Raw genomic sequence first — 13,883 nt, forward strand, 5'->3', positions numbered from 1 at the left:
AACAAGTAATACTTCTCGATGAGTATCGGCTTAAGAAACGAGATGAGATTGTCAAGATTAAGATGAGCAAACTTGCGCGTGATAATGTACCTATACCGGCCTCTCTGACGACTGTCGCGTCACGGGCTACGTCAAGAACTTCCTGTAGAACATCCGAGCATGATAACATAGTAAACCTTTCCAATCACTGTTTGTCAGATGACGAGAAGTCTGTATTATCACGTGGCCTCAATTTTTGCCCCGCTTCCGGTGGGTATAACGAATTTCAGTTCCTACAAGATTTAGACAACTTCGCCCGCAACATGAGGCTTCGAGAATTTTTCTATAATATGCCTACGTCGAGTAACTCTACTGCTCCTTTGTTTTCGAATAAGCGATGGACACCTCCAATTCAACGCGAGAAATGCCTAGATCTTTACATTGAAGCGGTCCAGCGAGATCTACTCGAAGCATATCAAAAACAACAACCATTTAAGAGCAACATTTCTATTAAGAAAAGGAGGCAATAAAGAGCTTGGCTAACAATACCGACATTGTCATCAAGCAAGCAGACAAAGGAGGCGCCATTGTTCTTATGAATCGAGTTGACTATATTTCAGAGGCTTACAGACAGTTACGAAATGACACCTTCTACAGACGCTTGGAAATGGACCCCACTAACGATTTTAAATGTGTCATCAAAAAAGAATTAGAACAACTCGTGGCAGATAAAAAGTTAACAGTCAAGGACCTATCTTTCTTGCTCCCGCTAAGTCCTTCAGCAGGAAGGTTTTATCTACTACCCAAAATTCATAAGACAGGCAACCCCGGCAGACCAATAGTTTCGGCTATCGGTTCCGTAACTGAGAAGATTTCCAGTTTTGTTGACACCCTCATTAGCCATATTCCGCAAACTTACCCGTCCTACATCAAAGACTCAGGCCAATTCTTGAGCGACATTGCCGATTTAATTATTCCTGAAGGATCCCTCTTGGTTACTCTGGATGTTTGTTCCCTATATACAAACATTCCACACAAGGACGGAATCGAAGCTGTTCGTCAGGAATACGAGCGTTCGGCCTCCGACCATTCTATAGATGGCGCAACATTAGCAACATTATTGAAATTAATTCTTCAATACAATAACTTTGAATTCAACGATGACCATTTCGTACAAGTGAACGGGACTTCCATGGGGACTAAAATTGGCCCCAATTACGCTAATATCTTCATGGGTGTGCTGGAGAAAGAATTCTTGAGTAGTCAAACATTAACGCCACTTTTTTATAAAAGGTACATTGACGACATCTTCCTGATTTGGGAACACGGGGAGCATGCATTACTTTCATTTATAACAGCGTTCAACAATGTTCACAGTTCCATATCATTCTCCCATTCATTCTCGGACAAGCGCGCAGATTTTCTTGACATTACTGTTTTTTTGCGGAACGGCAGACTAAGCACCACGCTTTTCAAGAAGCCCACAGACAGGCACCAATATCTTCATTTTCACAGTAGTCATTTAAAGCACTGGAAGACCAGCATTCCATACAGTCAGGCACTCCGTTTCAAACGCGTTTGTACACATGAGTCTGATTATCACCAGAACTGCACTTCCCTGAGGGAATCTTTAGCTAAACAGAATTATCCTGTCCGTCTCGTAGAAGACGCTTTCAAAAAGGCTGACCTCGTCGAACGCAAGACCTTATTAAAGGCACCGAAAAAGACTGCCACCTCACGCCTAACCAACCTGGTCCTCACTCATTCAGCTTCGGCTCCCAGAGTAAACTGTATTCTTCAAAAGCATCATAATATCCTCTTGCAAAGCCAACGTCTCCGAACAATCTTCCCGATTCCACCTAAAGTAATCTACAGACGCTCTAAAAATTTACACGACTTAGTCACATCCTCTAAAGTTACTAAACCGCAATATTCGGGTTGCCATCCATGCAATAAATCACGCTGCAAAATTTGTGCACATATGACAACATCACTTTCAGCTAAGAGTACCGCCTCCGGTTTCAGTCTTAAAATAAAGGGTAACTTTTGCTGTTACACATCAAACGTAATCTATCTTCTGGAGTGCTCTGTATGTGGTATGCAATACATTGGACAAACCGAGACCAGCTTTCGTCTACGTTTTAATAATCATAAAGCACACGCGATTTCCCTTCCTAACTTACCGTTATCGAAACACGTTGCGCTTCCAGGTCATTCCTTCAGCAAGATAAAAGCTACAATTCTAGAGTCAGGCTTTAGCTCCCATCGTGACAGAGAAGTCCGGGAATCATATCTCATCCACAAATTCAGTACCATTGCTTTCGGTCTCAACGAAAATCCCGGCACCTTAACGTTCTTGCGCCAGTAATATGTCATGCGCATTGATCACCTTTTATTATTATATCCTTGAAAATTGTCCGTAACAGTGTAGGTGCTGTTTTTCACGTGTTAATCTTCTGTTATCGGTGTTTTTTTCGTCACCACATGAGCTGTCAATTGCTGTTGAATCTTCTTGTTACGCGAGTATGTTACTGACGAACAGTATGTTGATACATTTTGAACGCATTTTTTCCACGTGTATTGATTGTACCTATCTACAATCCATGTGACCAACTGGCATATAAGTGGTTACCATTGCTGTGTTTTGTTTCATTCTGACGAAGGCCGGGCCCACGGTCGAAACGTCAAGTAAAAAATCTTTTCACTTGTGAGTCAAACTCCTTTTATTCTCCTATTATTCCCGGATCCGGCGACAAACGCTCCTCCAATATATATATATGTATATATATATATATTGCAACGAGCAAGGTTGCGTAAAAACACAGGTTATTATTCCAGAAGCGTTAGCCGCAACAAGCTGGTACAGGCAGGAACCCGGCAAGCACGAGCCACACACGGACGTCAACGTCTTCTTTCACGCTGGCACAGAGCTGGCGCCACTATGCTTCGGTACAATAACTCCCCGCGCAGAAAGGAGCCAACCTGGCGACCTAGGGAAAGGACACGACAAGGGGGTCATAGCACGGTTTGAGGCGTGATACGTGTACTGTTTCACGCCCACGGCAGCGTTGGTCCGAGGGTGGATCAATGGGCTCAACTTCATAGTTGACAGGAGATGTTTGCCGCACCACACGGTAGGGGCCATGGTATTTCGACGAAAGCTTCGGGGAAAGACCGGGAGGGGTAGACGGGACCCAGAGCCAAACCAGCATTCCTGGGTTATAGTGTACAGTAGACGCAGAGGAATCGTGGTCAGCTTTCTGGCGCCATTGGTCTTGTGCGGTAAATGAGCGAGCGAGTTGACGACACTCTTCGGCATAAGCAGCTGCTTCGGAAACAGGCGTCGCTTCGGAAACATCAGGCATAGAGAAATAAAGGTTAAGAGTGGACACTTCCGTAGACCCCAGCGGCCCAATCGACCCTAGCACACCTAGTGGTTGGTGAGAGCAAGTGGCGTGCGCTTCCTGTTTCGGTTTCACTGGCGCGAATTTTGAATTACTTTGCATAACCGACGTTTGGCTGTGACGAAAGTTCATGATTTTAGACCACTATTCATCGCCCAAATGGATAGTTTTTGTAGGTCGTTTTGATTTAGCGATTCCCTGTTTTGTTTTGTTCAGTGGTTCGTGCGAATCGGTCGTGACGTAATTTTTATTTCGATTAAGTTATAATAAAAAGAGATGCAGGCAATGATAATTCACTACGGTTTTATTCATCGCGCTTGTGTTTTTCTTTGGAACGAGTGATCAATGTATATATCAGTCAAAGAGACAGATTATTCGTAATGTTTTATTCAAAGGCAAGGTAGAGTCTCAGAATATAAAAAGCACAATATGACAAAGGTAGACAACAAATGCATCTCGCCTTACAAATAAATTGTAACAAATACAGAGAGAACACAGACAACGCACACATCGCTCGAGTTGGCAGAAGCCGAGAAGCTGGTGAAGTATGACACACCGGGCCAGTGGGTAAGTAAGGATCTATGGCAAAAACACAGCGCACAATGCTGATGAAGAAGGAAGAAGTGACATATACACAGCAATGACGTCGCGAATCACGCCTGGAGTTAACAGAAATAATGCATAGAAAAAAAGAGCACACAGAAACCACACGACACAATAGAGCAGAAAGGCAAAGGTGCTGTGTGCTGGCTGTGCTTAAGAACAGCTAGTCCAAAATTTAAAAAAGCAGACTTGATCCCTGCTTGTCCTCAGAAAGGTAGGGCTTTGCAGCTTGCTCACTACGTGAAAGACAAACTTTATGCTACAACACTGGCAAGTTTTGTGGCTTTTGTTATGCGTCGCCTTCATCAAAAACTTAAGATCCCAAGTGATTTGTGTCTGGGTGTTGCTGTGACACTTGCGAGCTAAAATAGATTGTAGTCATCACTTATCCAGAATTGTGGACCTTAATTGGTGCTACGAGAGCGATATTACAGGGCTAATAAATAGCAGAAGGAAACCACTTTGGCTCATTATTTTTCACAAAGGCTCTACATCGTACGTTATCACTCAAAAGCTATATAAAAATAAAATGGCAGCGTCCGCAGCCCCATCAAACGCTACAAATTTGAGTATTCTTTTGAAAATTTTGATGGGCGAGATGAGGAGGTTGATGAGAAGCTAAAATACGAAAAGCGTGATAACGTGAACCGTGCCCACTTCATACTGTGTTCCTCACCCGCTCAAAGACATTTCAACAAGCGGTTTTGTTATCGATATATTACTTGAGCTGGAGAGATAAAGCATACACAGTGACCAAGCGAGCCACAGTAAAGTGTACAGTTCGCCCGCATTTGCTACAAAAATACAGACAGGATACCCAACATTCTTTTTAAGGTTATGCAAATCACTTCGAGCGAATACACAGTGTCCCTACTCGTCATAGTGGGTAACCTAAACAATGTATGCAACGAAGGAGTGGCTAGTCCAGTTGAGCTGAATATAAGCATATAAGACCATAATGAAGTCTGCTGTAACGAAGTAATAACATAACAAAGCTATTGCAGGATTCGGCTCAACTCGAACACTTTAGTGTAAACCCGCAGCTAATTGCTAACCTTTGAACTTGTCAAGCTGTATGCCTGAGATTGAAGACTGGAACCTAACCCTATCTAAGTTTCGGTTCACAAAACGCACATGCTCACATAAACGAACCCGGCAAAACATTTTCAGAAACTTCGCGCGACACCCAGCAGAGCAGAAATGAAAATCGCCAACACTTGAAAAATGGTGATACAAAACATCGCACACTTTCAGGTGATGTGCCGTGGCCTCAATTATGGCAAGAAAGTGAGATTCAAGTTGTTGTACGTATGCAAACGCTGCTTCTGAAGGCACAGTGAGATTCCCAAAAAGTTTGCTGGGGACGTGGTATGCTTTGAGCATTGTGAAATACTGGTGGGTACCCTAAAGCGTCTCATTGTCGTCTTTCAGTAACTGTGGGCAACTGCAACCGTCACATGCATTCCGAAGGAAGTGTTTGATGAGAAAACCAGCTACATAATATGCAGCGGAGTCATCGATAATATGGGAGTGAACGTTTGTCGCAAGTTCAGAGAGATCGCCTAGAGCGGGAAAGTCGTCAGGCTGTGGCTGTGCACACTCCTCATTATCCACAAGAGACGCACTGGTGAGGGAGAATGGCGAGAGCTGCTCCTGGAGGAGGTCACATTCATCATCCTCGACATTTCCGTATTCTGACAGCTTGAAGAGTTTTCTTATGCAGATGTGCTTCAGGCCACAACTAAATTGTGCTACATTGGGGTTGGTGTTGCAACCCTGTTTTTGCCTAATGTGGCCAAATATGTTCTCCAGAGGATCCTGTTGAAGCCTGCGTGTTAACAGGTATTCAAAATTGTAATTTTTGGAGAGGTCGTCCCATAGTTGACAAATTGCCTGAATTGTAATTTGCCAACCTACGATGGTTTGTGGTTGACGTCTGCCAACAAACTGCCATGATGCAAACCAGGGAAGCTGGCCTCGGAGGAAGTCAATCAGCTCTGAATCATTTTTCATGATTGCATGCCGCAGCTTTTGCGAAGTTCTTTTTTTACTCGAGTGTTCAAGGCATCGAAAATCCTGTCCATACGATCACAAAATTGAGCTGTAGTGATGGCCGAGGCAGGCAGCACCTTCGCATACACCAATGCCGTGATAGCAATCGAAACTGATGCACTGAGGACCTGAGTTGCTCTGCTGACCTTCATATTAGAAAAAGGTTTCTGATGAACGTGCCGTTCAGTCAACTTTGGAGCCAATCGCAACCGCAACTCATGTGAGGATTGGTAAAGGCTTACAATGTGCGACCAGTTAACGATGTCATCCTTAATGTATAACTTGTGTGCTTGGACATTATTGCGCGTTGTTTTAATTAAATGCGGAACATCAAAAACGTAATATACCCGCTCACCATTAACTTCAAAAAAAGGCTTTGCTACAGTCACTCTTAGTTGGTTAGCGAGACTTACATTTGAACTGCCCTGGTCACAAATGACTGCTTTCACTGCAATATTAATGCTCCTAAGCTCCAAAATGAGTGACACCAGCAAGTTATGCATAACGGATGATGGTGTTGATGTGTGCCCTATAGTAAAAGCGACCGGTTGAACCCACTTTCTCGAAACACCAACAAGAAGAAAAACCAGTGCTCGATCAGCGATGGTTGAAGTGTGATGAGTGCCATCATCTGTAAAACCCTGGACAACGTCTCTTGCAGCATCATAGTACAAATTCTTTTTGAGTGCTATATCGTCGAAAACTAAAGTGCACACTCGGTCCCGTTCATTCCAAGCTTGAGTAATTTGTTGCAATGGAAGAAAGGATTCCTGGAATTATGCCTGGAGTCATCTTTACATTAGCTAGCCACCTCTTTAATGAACGCCGGGCGGGCAAAGAAAAATATGGGAGCCAGAAATCGGTATGCTCGCGGACCTCGGAAGTTTAAGTGAAGAGCAAATTTCTTGAACCACACGGGAAACCGCTTGCCCTTGCGTTTGGGCCTCAAGCGAACATGTGCAGAAAGAAGTTTAAAAACCTCCTCGGTGACGTGTGGTCGGATAACTTCAAGGGCCTTTGAAGTCGATGACGGTGCTTGGTGAGGCTGTCTCCGCAGTCTTTTGATAGTTTTCCGATGTGCTGCTACTTTGGCTTGCAGATGTTTAATGGTTTGCTTGTACTTCATTGATGGAGACATTGTCGCTGGCACACAGGAACGCACTGCAATAAACAAAAAAAAATGGATGTAAAAGCGAAGAACAACTAATCCCATACGAGCACTTTCCTCGCTCTTTCAGACCCAAGGTGCACAACTTTCTGTGGTGCAAAGTTTTCGATTCCACTACCTAAAAACAAACCATTCACATTGTTGACAATGCACAAAAAAAATAAAAATCACTGAGAGCCCACCCTTACATTTTGTAAGTGCACAGTAGTGTCCTTTTGAGGATAGTTTCCTCAGAATGTCCTAAACATAAAATAGCACATTAAAACAGCTGCAATAAAAGCATAGCCACCCATTTTCTCTAGGGCACTCAGGCGTGGAGCTGTTGGCGGAGACGTCTTCTGGAGGGTTTTGTGAAGCTTGTTCAGTGCCTCGGACAGTGCTGTCGGAACAATCTTGCGAGCGGCCTGCGGAAGTCTCTATATCAATCCACTCTGGTGTTGAAGTGAACATACAACTTACCGGTCAGACAAGTTCCTTTTGTGACAGCTAAATGACTGGTTAAGGTTTTCTCCGGCAAGACGAAGTCAGCGGAAATTCTTTCACCAGCTACAAGGGAGCTGCCACCTGCAGAGGTTTGGTCAACAGTCAATTTCGGTAAAAAAAAGAAATCGCGACACTGAACGCACCCTGTTCATCGGGGCACCTCAATGTGTGGGAGCCGCTTTTTGAAGCCTCTACCGCAGGTCCTGAAGAAATGAAATTACGACAATGTATCAGTAAGAGGCTTAAAATAACACAAACTCAAGCTCATCCGCACCTTGCAGTGCAGCTTCTGCAGCCATGTCACAGTCACTACTTGAAGCGACGCTCAGAGAACCTGCATATATGTGCAGTTGGTACAAGTTACAAAGCTTGTAGCATGGGGAAACTTAAACAGCTCTTTCAAATGCATGAATTGGTCGAACGTGGAAGAAAAGAGAAGGCACCAATTAGGAAACAAGTAATTTGTGATTTTTTGAATTATCAACAGTGGCAGCTTTCACTGATGAAAGGTATACGTACATGTGCACTCAGGCTTGAAGATAACGTGAAATAGCCCTTTAAAGTCTTTTAAAACAAGTTGCGCAGGTCAAGAGCATCAAAAAACGACAGAAATGTAAAGCTGCTGTTAGGAAGGTAATAGCCCACAATTCACAAAATTTAAGACTTTCCAAGTGTTACTTCTATAGTGAGGCTTCTCCATCGGCTACAAAGATCTTCACGTTTAACTGTCGTCACTGATTCAATACAAGTGGCTGCTATTGCACATATTTGAGTTTCAGTCAATCACTTACATGGTGCAGCTGGTTGCACACTGGGAACAGCCATTCTTGTAAGCCTTGTGTGCCCAGGGTCCATGAAACTTTGAGCAGTAAAATGGTCGCTACAAACCCTGTACGTTGCGTACAATAGGCTGGCTAGCTTACTAAGGAGATCATCGCGTCCAGCATACTGCATCCATGCTTTCATCCTGCATTGGCAATGAACTATCAGCTGAAAGGGGAAGTGCTTGAATAGTGATTTTTTATTGTTACCCTCACTGAGCAAGTACGAACAGTAAGCCTAAAGACATGCAAACCATACAAAAGCTTAACACACCTGCCGTCCCGTGGTATGCGGAAGAAACTCGTCCCAGGCTTCTTGTGGGTTCTGCCATTGTTGAAGCACCACGATACACAGCAGTAGCTGCCGTAGCTTGGACCGCCGGACGGCATGGCGTCAGCGCGGTCTGAAAATGTTAGTAAGTGGATGCTTCGCTGTCAAATTACGAAAAAGATATGTGCACGTCATAAGTGTACCAACAAACCCCTTTGAATGATTAGCTAATCGATGCACAATACAAAACCAGTGATACATCTCTGACCCATAAAACTCTGACTTGCAAAGGTATACGTCAAGACCACGTACAAAGATCTTCAGAAGTTTCGAGGCCGCTATCCCCTTGTAATGCAATGGTATCGTGGCCTGGGAACTTTAGAACACCTTCATACGTACGCAGTATCAGCAGTACCTTGGGAAGAAAAATCGTAGTTGAAATTTATGCGGTAAAATTATATTGGAAACGTCAAAAAAATTTGTGAGCAGCTTGCACTAGTGGCACAAGGCTAGCGAAAAAACGAAGATGATGGCCACTTGGCTAGTCCAGATTTGCCTCCGGCACACCAAGAATTATTCGTGTTCCGAGCCTTCGGGAAACGCGTCGTGAAGCATGCGAGGCCCAGCGAATGCTTCTCAATATTTTGCACCGAGCCTATGACCTAGCTGCCCAGCCTTGCTCAGCGCACAGACGCTCGCGTCCGTGGCAGACGCAGCACGCGTCGCTTCGGCTTGACGCCGTGCCGCCTTTGCTATACTGCATACGTTGCACAATGTTCCCGTCTAGCCACCGCATAGAGCCACAAACTTTCTTTTTAGCGAACCTCCCAGTCCTTACAAGCTTCAGAAAAAGGTTACAACTGCGTGATTGAGACGCCACGTAAGAAACAAACTCGCACACTCGAAGCGCAACGTGTGTGTGTGCATCTTTCTATGTTTGTTGCATGGTGTCTTATTCGCGCAAGTGTAACCGTTTTCTGAAAAAATGACCCAACAAGACCAACAACATGTCATTCAACAAGCTTCGCTTGAAAACGTGCCTCACCTGTTATCTCACGCATGAAAACGCCGACGCAGCCGACGTTGACGAAAGCGACGAAAGCTTCTCGCTGTCAGTCATGCATGGGCTTGTCGCTGGGTAGATGGTGTTTATGACAGTACGGCTGAAGAAAAATAATCGCGTAAGGTGTGTTGAATAAATTATTTTTATGTATAAAGAACATACCAAATTTGGGCGTATAATCATTATTTTGTAAAAACGAATTTGTTGCATTGATTATAACTGTTTTTTTTTTGCGCTTGCGGCCTCTGACGTTTGGTGAGAGCACTAGTTCGTTACGTAGTCATGACGCACTTCCTGAGGCCAGGTTTCGCAGAGTGTCCGCTCTTGTCTTCTTCTTTCTCTATGACATCAGGCCTGTAAGGGAGAATGGTGTCCATGGAGCATGATGGCTCACGTCCGTACAGAAGGAAGAAAGGAGAAAAGCCAGTGGTTGTTTGTGGCGCAGAGTTGTACGCGTACGTGACAAAAGGGAGCACTTGGTCCCAATTAGGTCGTCAGAGGCGTACATGGCAAGCATATCTCCAAGGGTACGGTTAAAGCGTAAATATCAATTCCGACGCGGTCGAATGGTCTCGCTGGACAGGTTAAGGGTTGCAAAGGGCCAGCAGTGCTGTGAGAAGGCGTCTTGCGTCGTTGACACGTGGTGCATGACCGAACGTACTGGCGAACGTGCCGATACATGCCGCGCCAGTAGTATCTTAGACGAAGGCGAGAGTAAGTCTTCAATACTCCAGCGTGGCCACACTGGGGGTCATCGTGAAAGGCAGCGCAGATGTCCGAACGCAAATGACGAGGGATGACAAGGAGCCACCTACGGCCATCCGTCACGTAATTGCGGCGATACAACAAGCCTTCACGGACAGCAAAGTGTCTTACTTGACGAGAGAGGGAGCGTGAAGTCGTTTCTGACGAACTGTGAGAGAGGACGTCGAGCAAAGAATTGATCCAGGGATCCTTGCGCTGTTCGGATGGCATGTCAGTGATGCTCAACGATGACGAATCGCAAATGGCAGTTAATAAGCAGGCAAGGTCAGGAGGCAGTGGAGAACGGGATAGTGCATCGGCGTCTGAATGTCTGAGTCCTGAGCGATAAACAACACGGATATCGTATTCCTGAAGGCGTAAAGCCCAACGAGCGAGGCGGCCAGTAGGATCTTTCATGGACGCTAACCAGCATAAGGCATGGTGATCTGTGACAACATCAAACTGGCGTCCGTAAAGGTAGGTGCGAAATTTTCCTATAGCCCAAATGATAGCCAAGCACTCCTTTTCCGTGACGGAATAGTTGGACTCTGCCTTCGTTAGTGTACGGCTGGCATAGGCGACAACGTACTCGTCGCAGCCATCCTTGCGTTGAGCGAGAATGGCACCGAGGCCGACACCGCTTGCATCCGTGTGAATTTCAGTGGGTGCATTGGGATCGAAGTGGCGGAGAACTGGCGGAGAGATGAGTAGCCGGCGTAGCGCCGTGAATGCCTCATCGCAGTGGGAATTCCAGCCAGAGAGGTCCGTGCTACGGGAGAGAGGTTGAGTCAGAGGGGCAATTATAGAGGCAAAATTGCGAATGAAACGCCGAAAATAGGAACACAAGCCTATGAAACTACGAAGCTCCTTTAGGGTAGTAGGCTTGGGGTACTCGGCAACGGCACGCAGTTTGGCAGGATCTGGCGATATTCCTTCTTTTGAAACGACGTGGCCGAGAATTGTGAGTTTGCGGGCGCAAAAACGACATTTCTTGAAGTTAAGTTGCAACCCGGCTGCCGTAAGGCACTGGAGAACTTGTTCCAGACGGAAAGATGAGTTTCGAAATTCGCCGAGAATACGACTATGTCGTCTAAATAGCAAAGACAGATGTGCCATTTAAGTCCCCTGAGGACACTGTCCATCATTCTTTCAAAAGTAGCAGGCGCATTGCAAAGACCGAAGGGCATTACATTAAATTCATATAAGCCGTCAGGGGTCACAAACGCCGTTTTTGGACGGTCTGGTTCAGCCATTGGTACTTGCCAATATTCAGATCGCAGATCCAGTGAAGAGAAAAACTCCGCACCTTGAAGGCAATACAAGGCGTCATCAATGCGTGGCAGGGGATAAACATCCTTGCGTGTGATGTTGTTTAGTCGACGATAATCCACGCAAAACCTGATGGAGCCATCCTTTTTTCGCACGAGGACCACTGGCGAAGCCCAAGGACTGTGTGAGTGCTGAATAACACCACGTTGCAGCATCTCGTCGACGTGTTGAGTGATGACGTCACGCTCGGCCTGCGAGACGCGGTAGGGGCGCTGACGAAGTGGAGTATGATGACCGGTGTCGATATGGTGAGCGACAACTGACGTGCGTCCCAAGGGAGGTTGTCCGTGGTCGAAGGAGGCGCGGAAACGGTCAAGTAGTTGAATGAGCTGATTGCGCTGGTCTTGCGTAAGGCCGGTGTCTACGCTGCGCAACAGAACGTCTTCGTCAGGTAGTGAAGGCGCGGTGCCATCTGTGACAGCATCCACGGACATCGGTGTCGTATCATAACGGGCATCGAAAGGAAAGATGTCATCATAAGTGTCAAGATTCCCAATGCATTCGCCATGCAATAAGGTAGCGGGACAAGGGTACGGATTGCACACGTACACGGCACTGGAGCCATCGGCAAGTGTTATGACGGCAAACGGGACGACAAGGTTCCGGCGACGAGCGCATTCTTGTGACGGCATAAATAGGGCAGTTGAATCGAAAATGGAGTTGCACAAAAGAGATACCGCGGTGACCGAAAAAGCAGAAATGACGACGTCAGCGGCGACGATCACCTTTTTGGGTGAGCGAGGGAGATCTATGAATGTCGTGCTGAATGGAAACAAAACGAGTTGAGCACGAGCGCAGTCAACAAACCGCATGATTAGCGGAAAGAAAGTTCCATCCCAGGATGATTTCATGAGACGCATGCGGAAGGACGACAAATTCAACGATGTAAAGCACTCCTTGAATCACAACACGAGCATTGCATGTGGCAGAAGGTTGGACGTATTGCGAACTCGCTCTGCGTAAAGAAATTTCAACCAGTGGAGTCGTCACTTTGTTCAGTTTGCGGCATAACACTTCACTGAATATACAAATAGCAGCACTTGTGTCGACAAGAGCAGTTGTGGCGAAACCGTCCACAAACACGGCAATCTCGTTAGGGGGCGATAGATGAGGCCTTGGAAATTTCGTCGGTGGCGCAGCTCTTGCCTCAGGAACTGCGACTGTTAGTTTTCCTCCTGGGCGTGGTTGGAACGGCGAAGCATGGGGGAAGGAGACCGAAGACGGGGTGAAGGAGATCGACGTCGGCTGAAGTCTGGTCGACGTGAGCAGGGGTCATGTGAATCAGGTGTCACATGCGATTCTGATGGCCGAGGTATGTTGCCGGAATGCTGCACATCATTAAAATAGAATCCACGGCGACGACAGTAGCGCGCGACATGTCCTGGAATACCACAGTTGTAGCAGACGGGCCGGTTATCCGGAGTACGCCAAGAGTTTACAGGTGCTCGAGGTGGTGGAATGGGCCGATTTACCGGATAAACTAAAACTGGTGACCTGTAGTAGTTGGTGGCTGGACTGTATGAAGGGAGCGGCGGTTGGGCAGGAGGTCGGCGGACGGCTTCTGCATAAGTCAGCGGTGCAGCCACTGATATTGGGGATGCGGTCGAAGGGAGAGCCTCGGCAACTTGCGTCTGAATAGCACGGCGAAGTGAGTGGTCCAGTGTTGTGGGGGTCTCGTTGATGGTGGCGACAAGAGAGAGCTGTCGAGCAACTTCCTCCCTGATGTACTGTTGAATTTGAGGCATTAACACGCTGTAGTCGGAGCCACTGCTTTTGCACTCCAAGGCCGAAATATCAGCTGTCTGCGTATTAGCGCGGCGTGTAGAAACTCGTTGCTTGCGCAGCTCATCGAAACTTTGACATAACTGAATCACGGCCGTGATGGTCTGTGGGTCTTTGGCCACAAGCATATGAAAAGCGTCGTCATCAATGCCTTTCATTATGTTCTTTATTCTGTCAGCCTCCG

General features: G+C 46.3%; 1 protein-coding gene across 1 annotated transcript; it reads right to left on the reverse strand.

Annotated features, from left to right (window-relative positions):
• Positions 1-7,502: 7,502 nt before the first annotated feature.
• Positions 7,503-9,912, reverse strand: LOC142792726 (uncharacterized). Its single transcript, XM_075885656.1, has 6 exons — positions 9,827-9,912; positions 8,785-8,914; positions 8,481-8,656; positions 7,964-8,023; positions 7,833-7,892; positions 7,503-7,770 (listed from the first exon to the last, which is right to left on the reverse strand). Exons 1-6 carry the CDS (start codon positions 9,840-9,842, stop codon positions 7,628-7,630), a joined length of 585 nt encoding a protein of 194 aa, XP_075741771.1. The 5' UTR covers positions 9,843-9,912; the 3' UTR covers positions 7,503-7,627.
• Between the last annotated feature and the right edge of the window lie 3,971 nt (positions 9,913-13,883).

The sequence above is a fragment of the Rhipicephalus microplus genome, unplaced genomic scaffold (genome assembly GCF_043290135.1).
Source record: "Rhipicephalus microplus isolate Deutch F79 unplaced genomic scaffold, USDA_Rmic scaffold_236, whole genome shotgun sequence".
NCBI classification, from domain to species: Eukaryota; Metazoa; Arthropoda; class Arachnida; order Ixodida; family Ixodidae; genus Rhipicephalus; species Rhipicephalus microplus.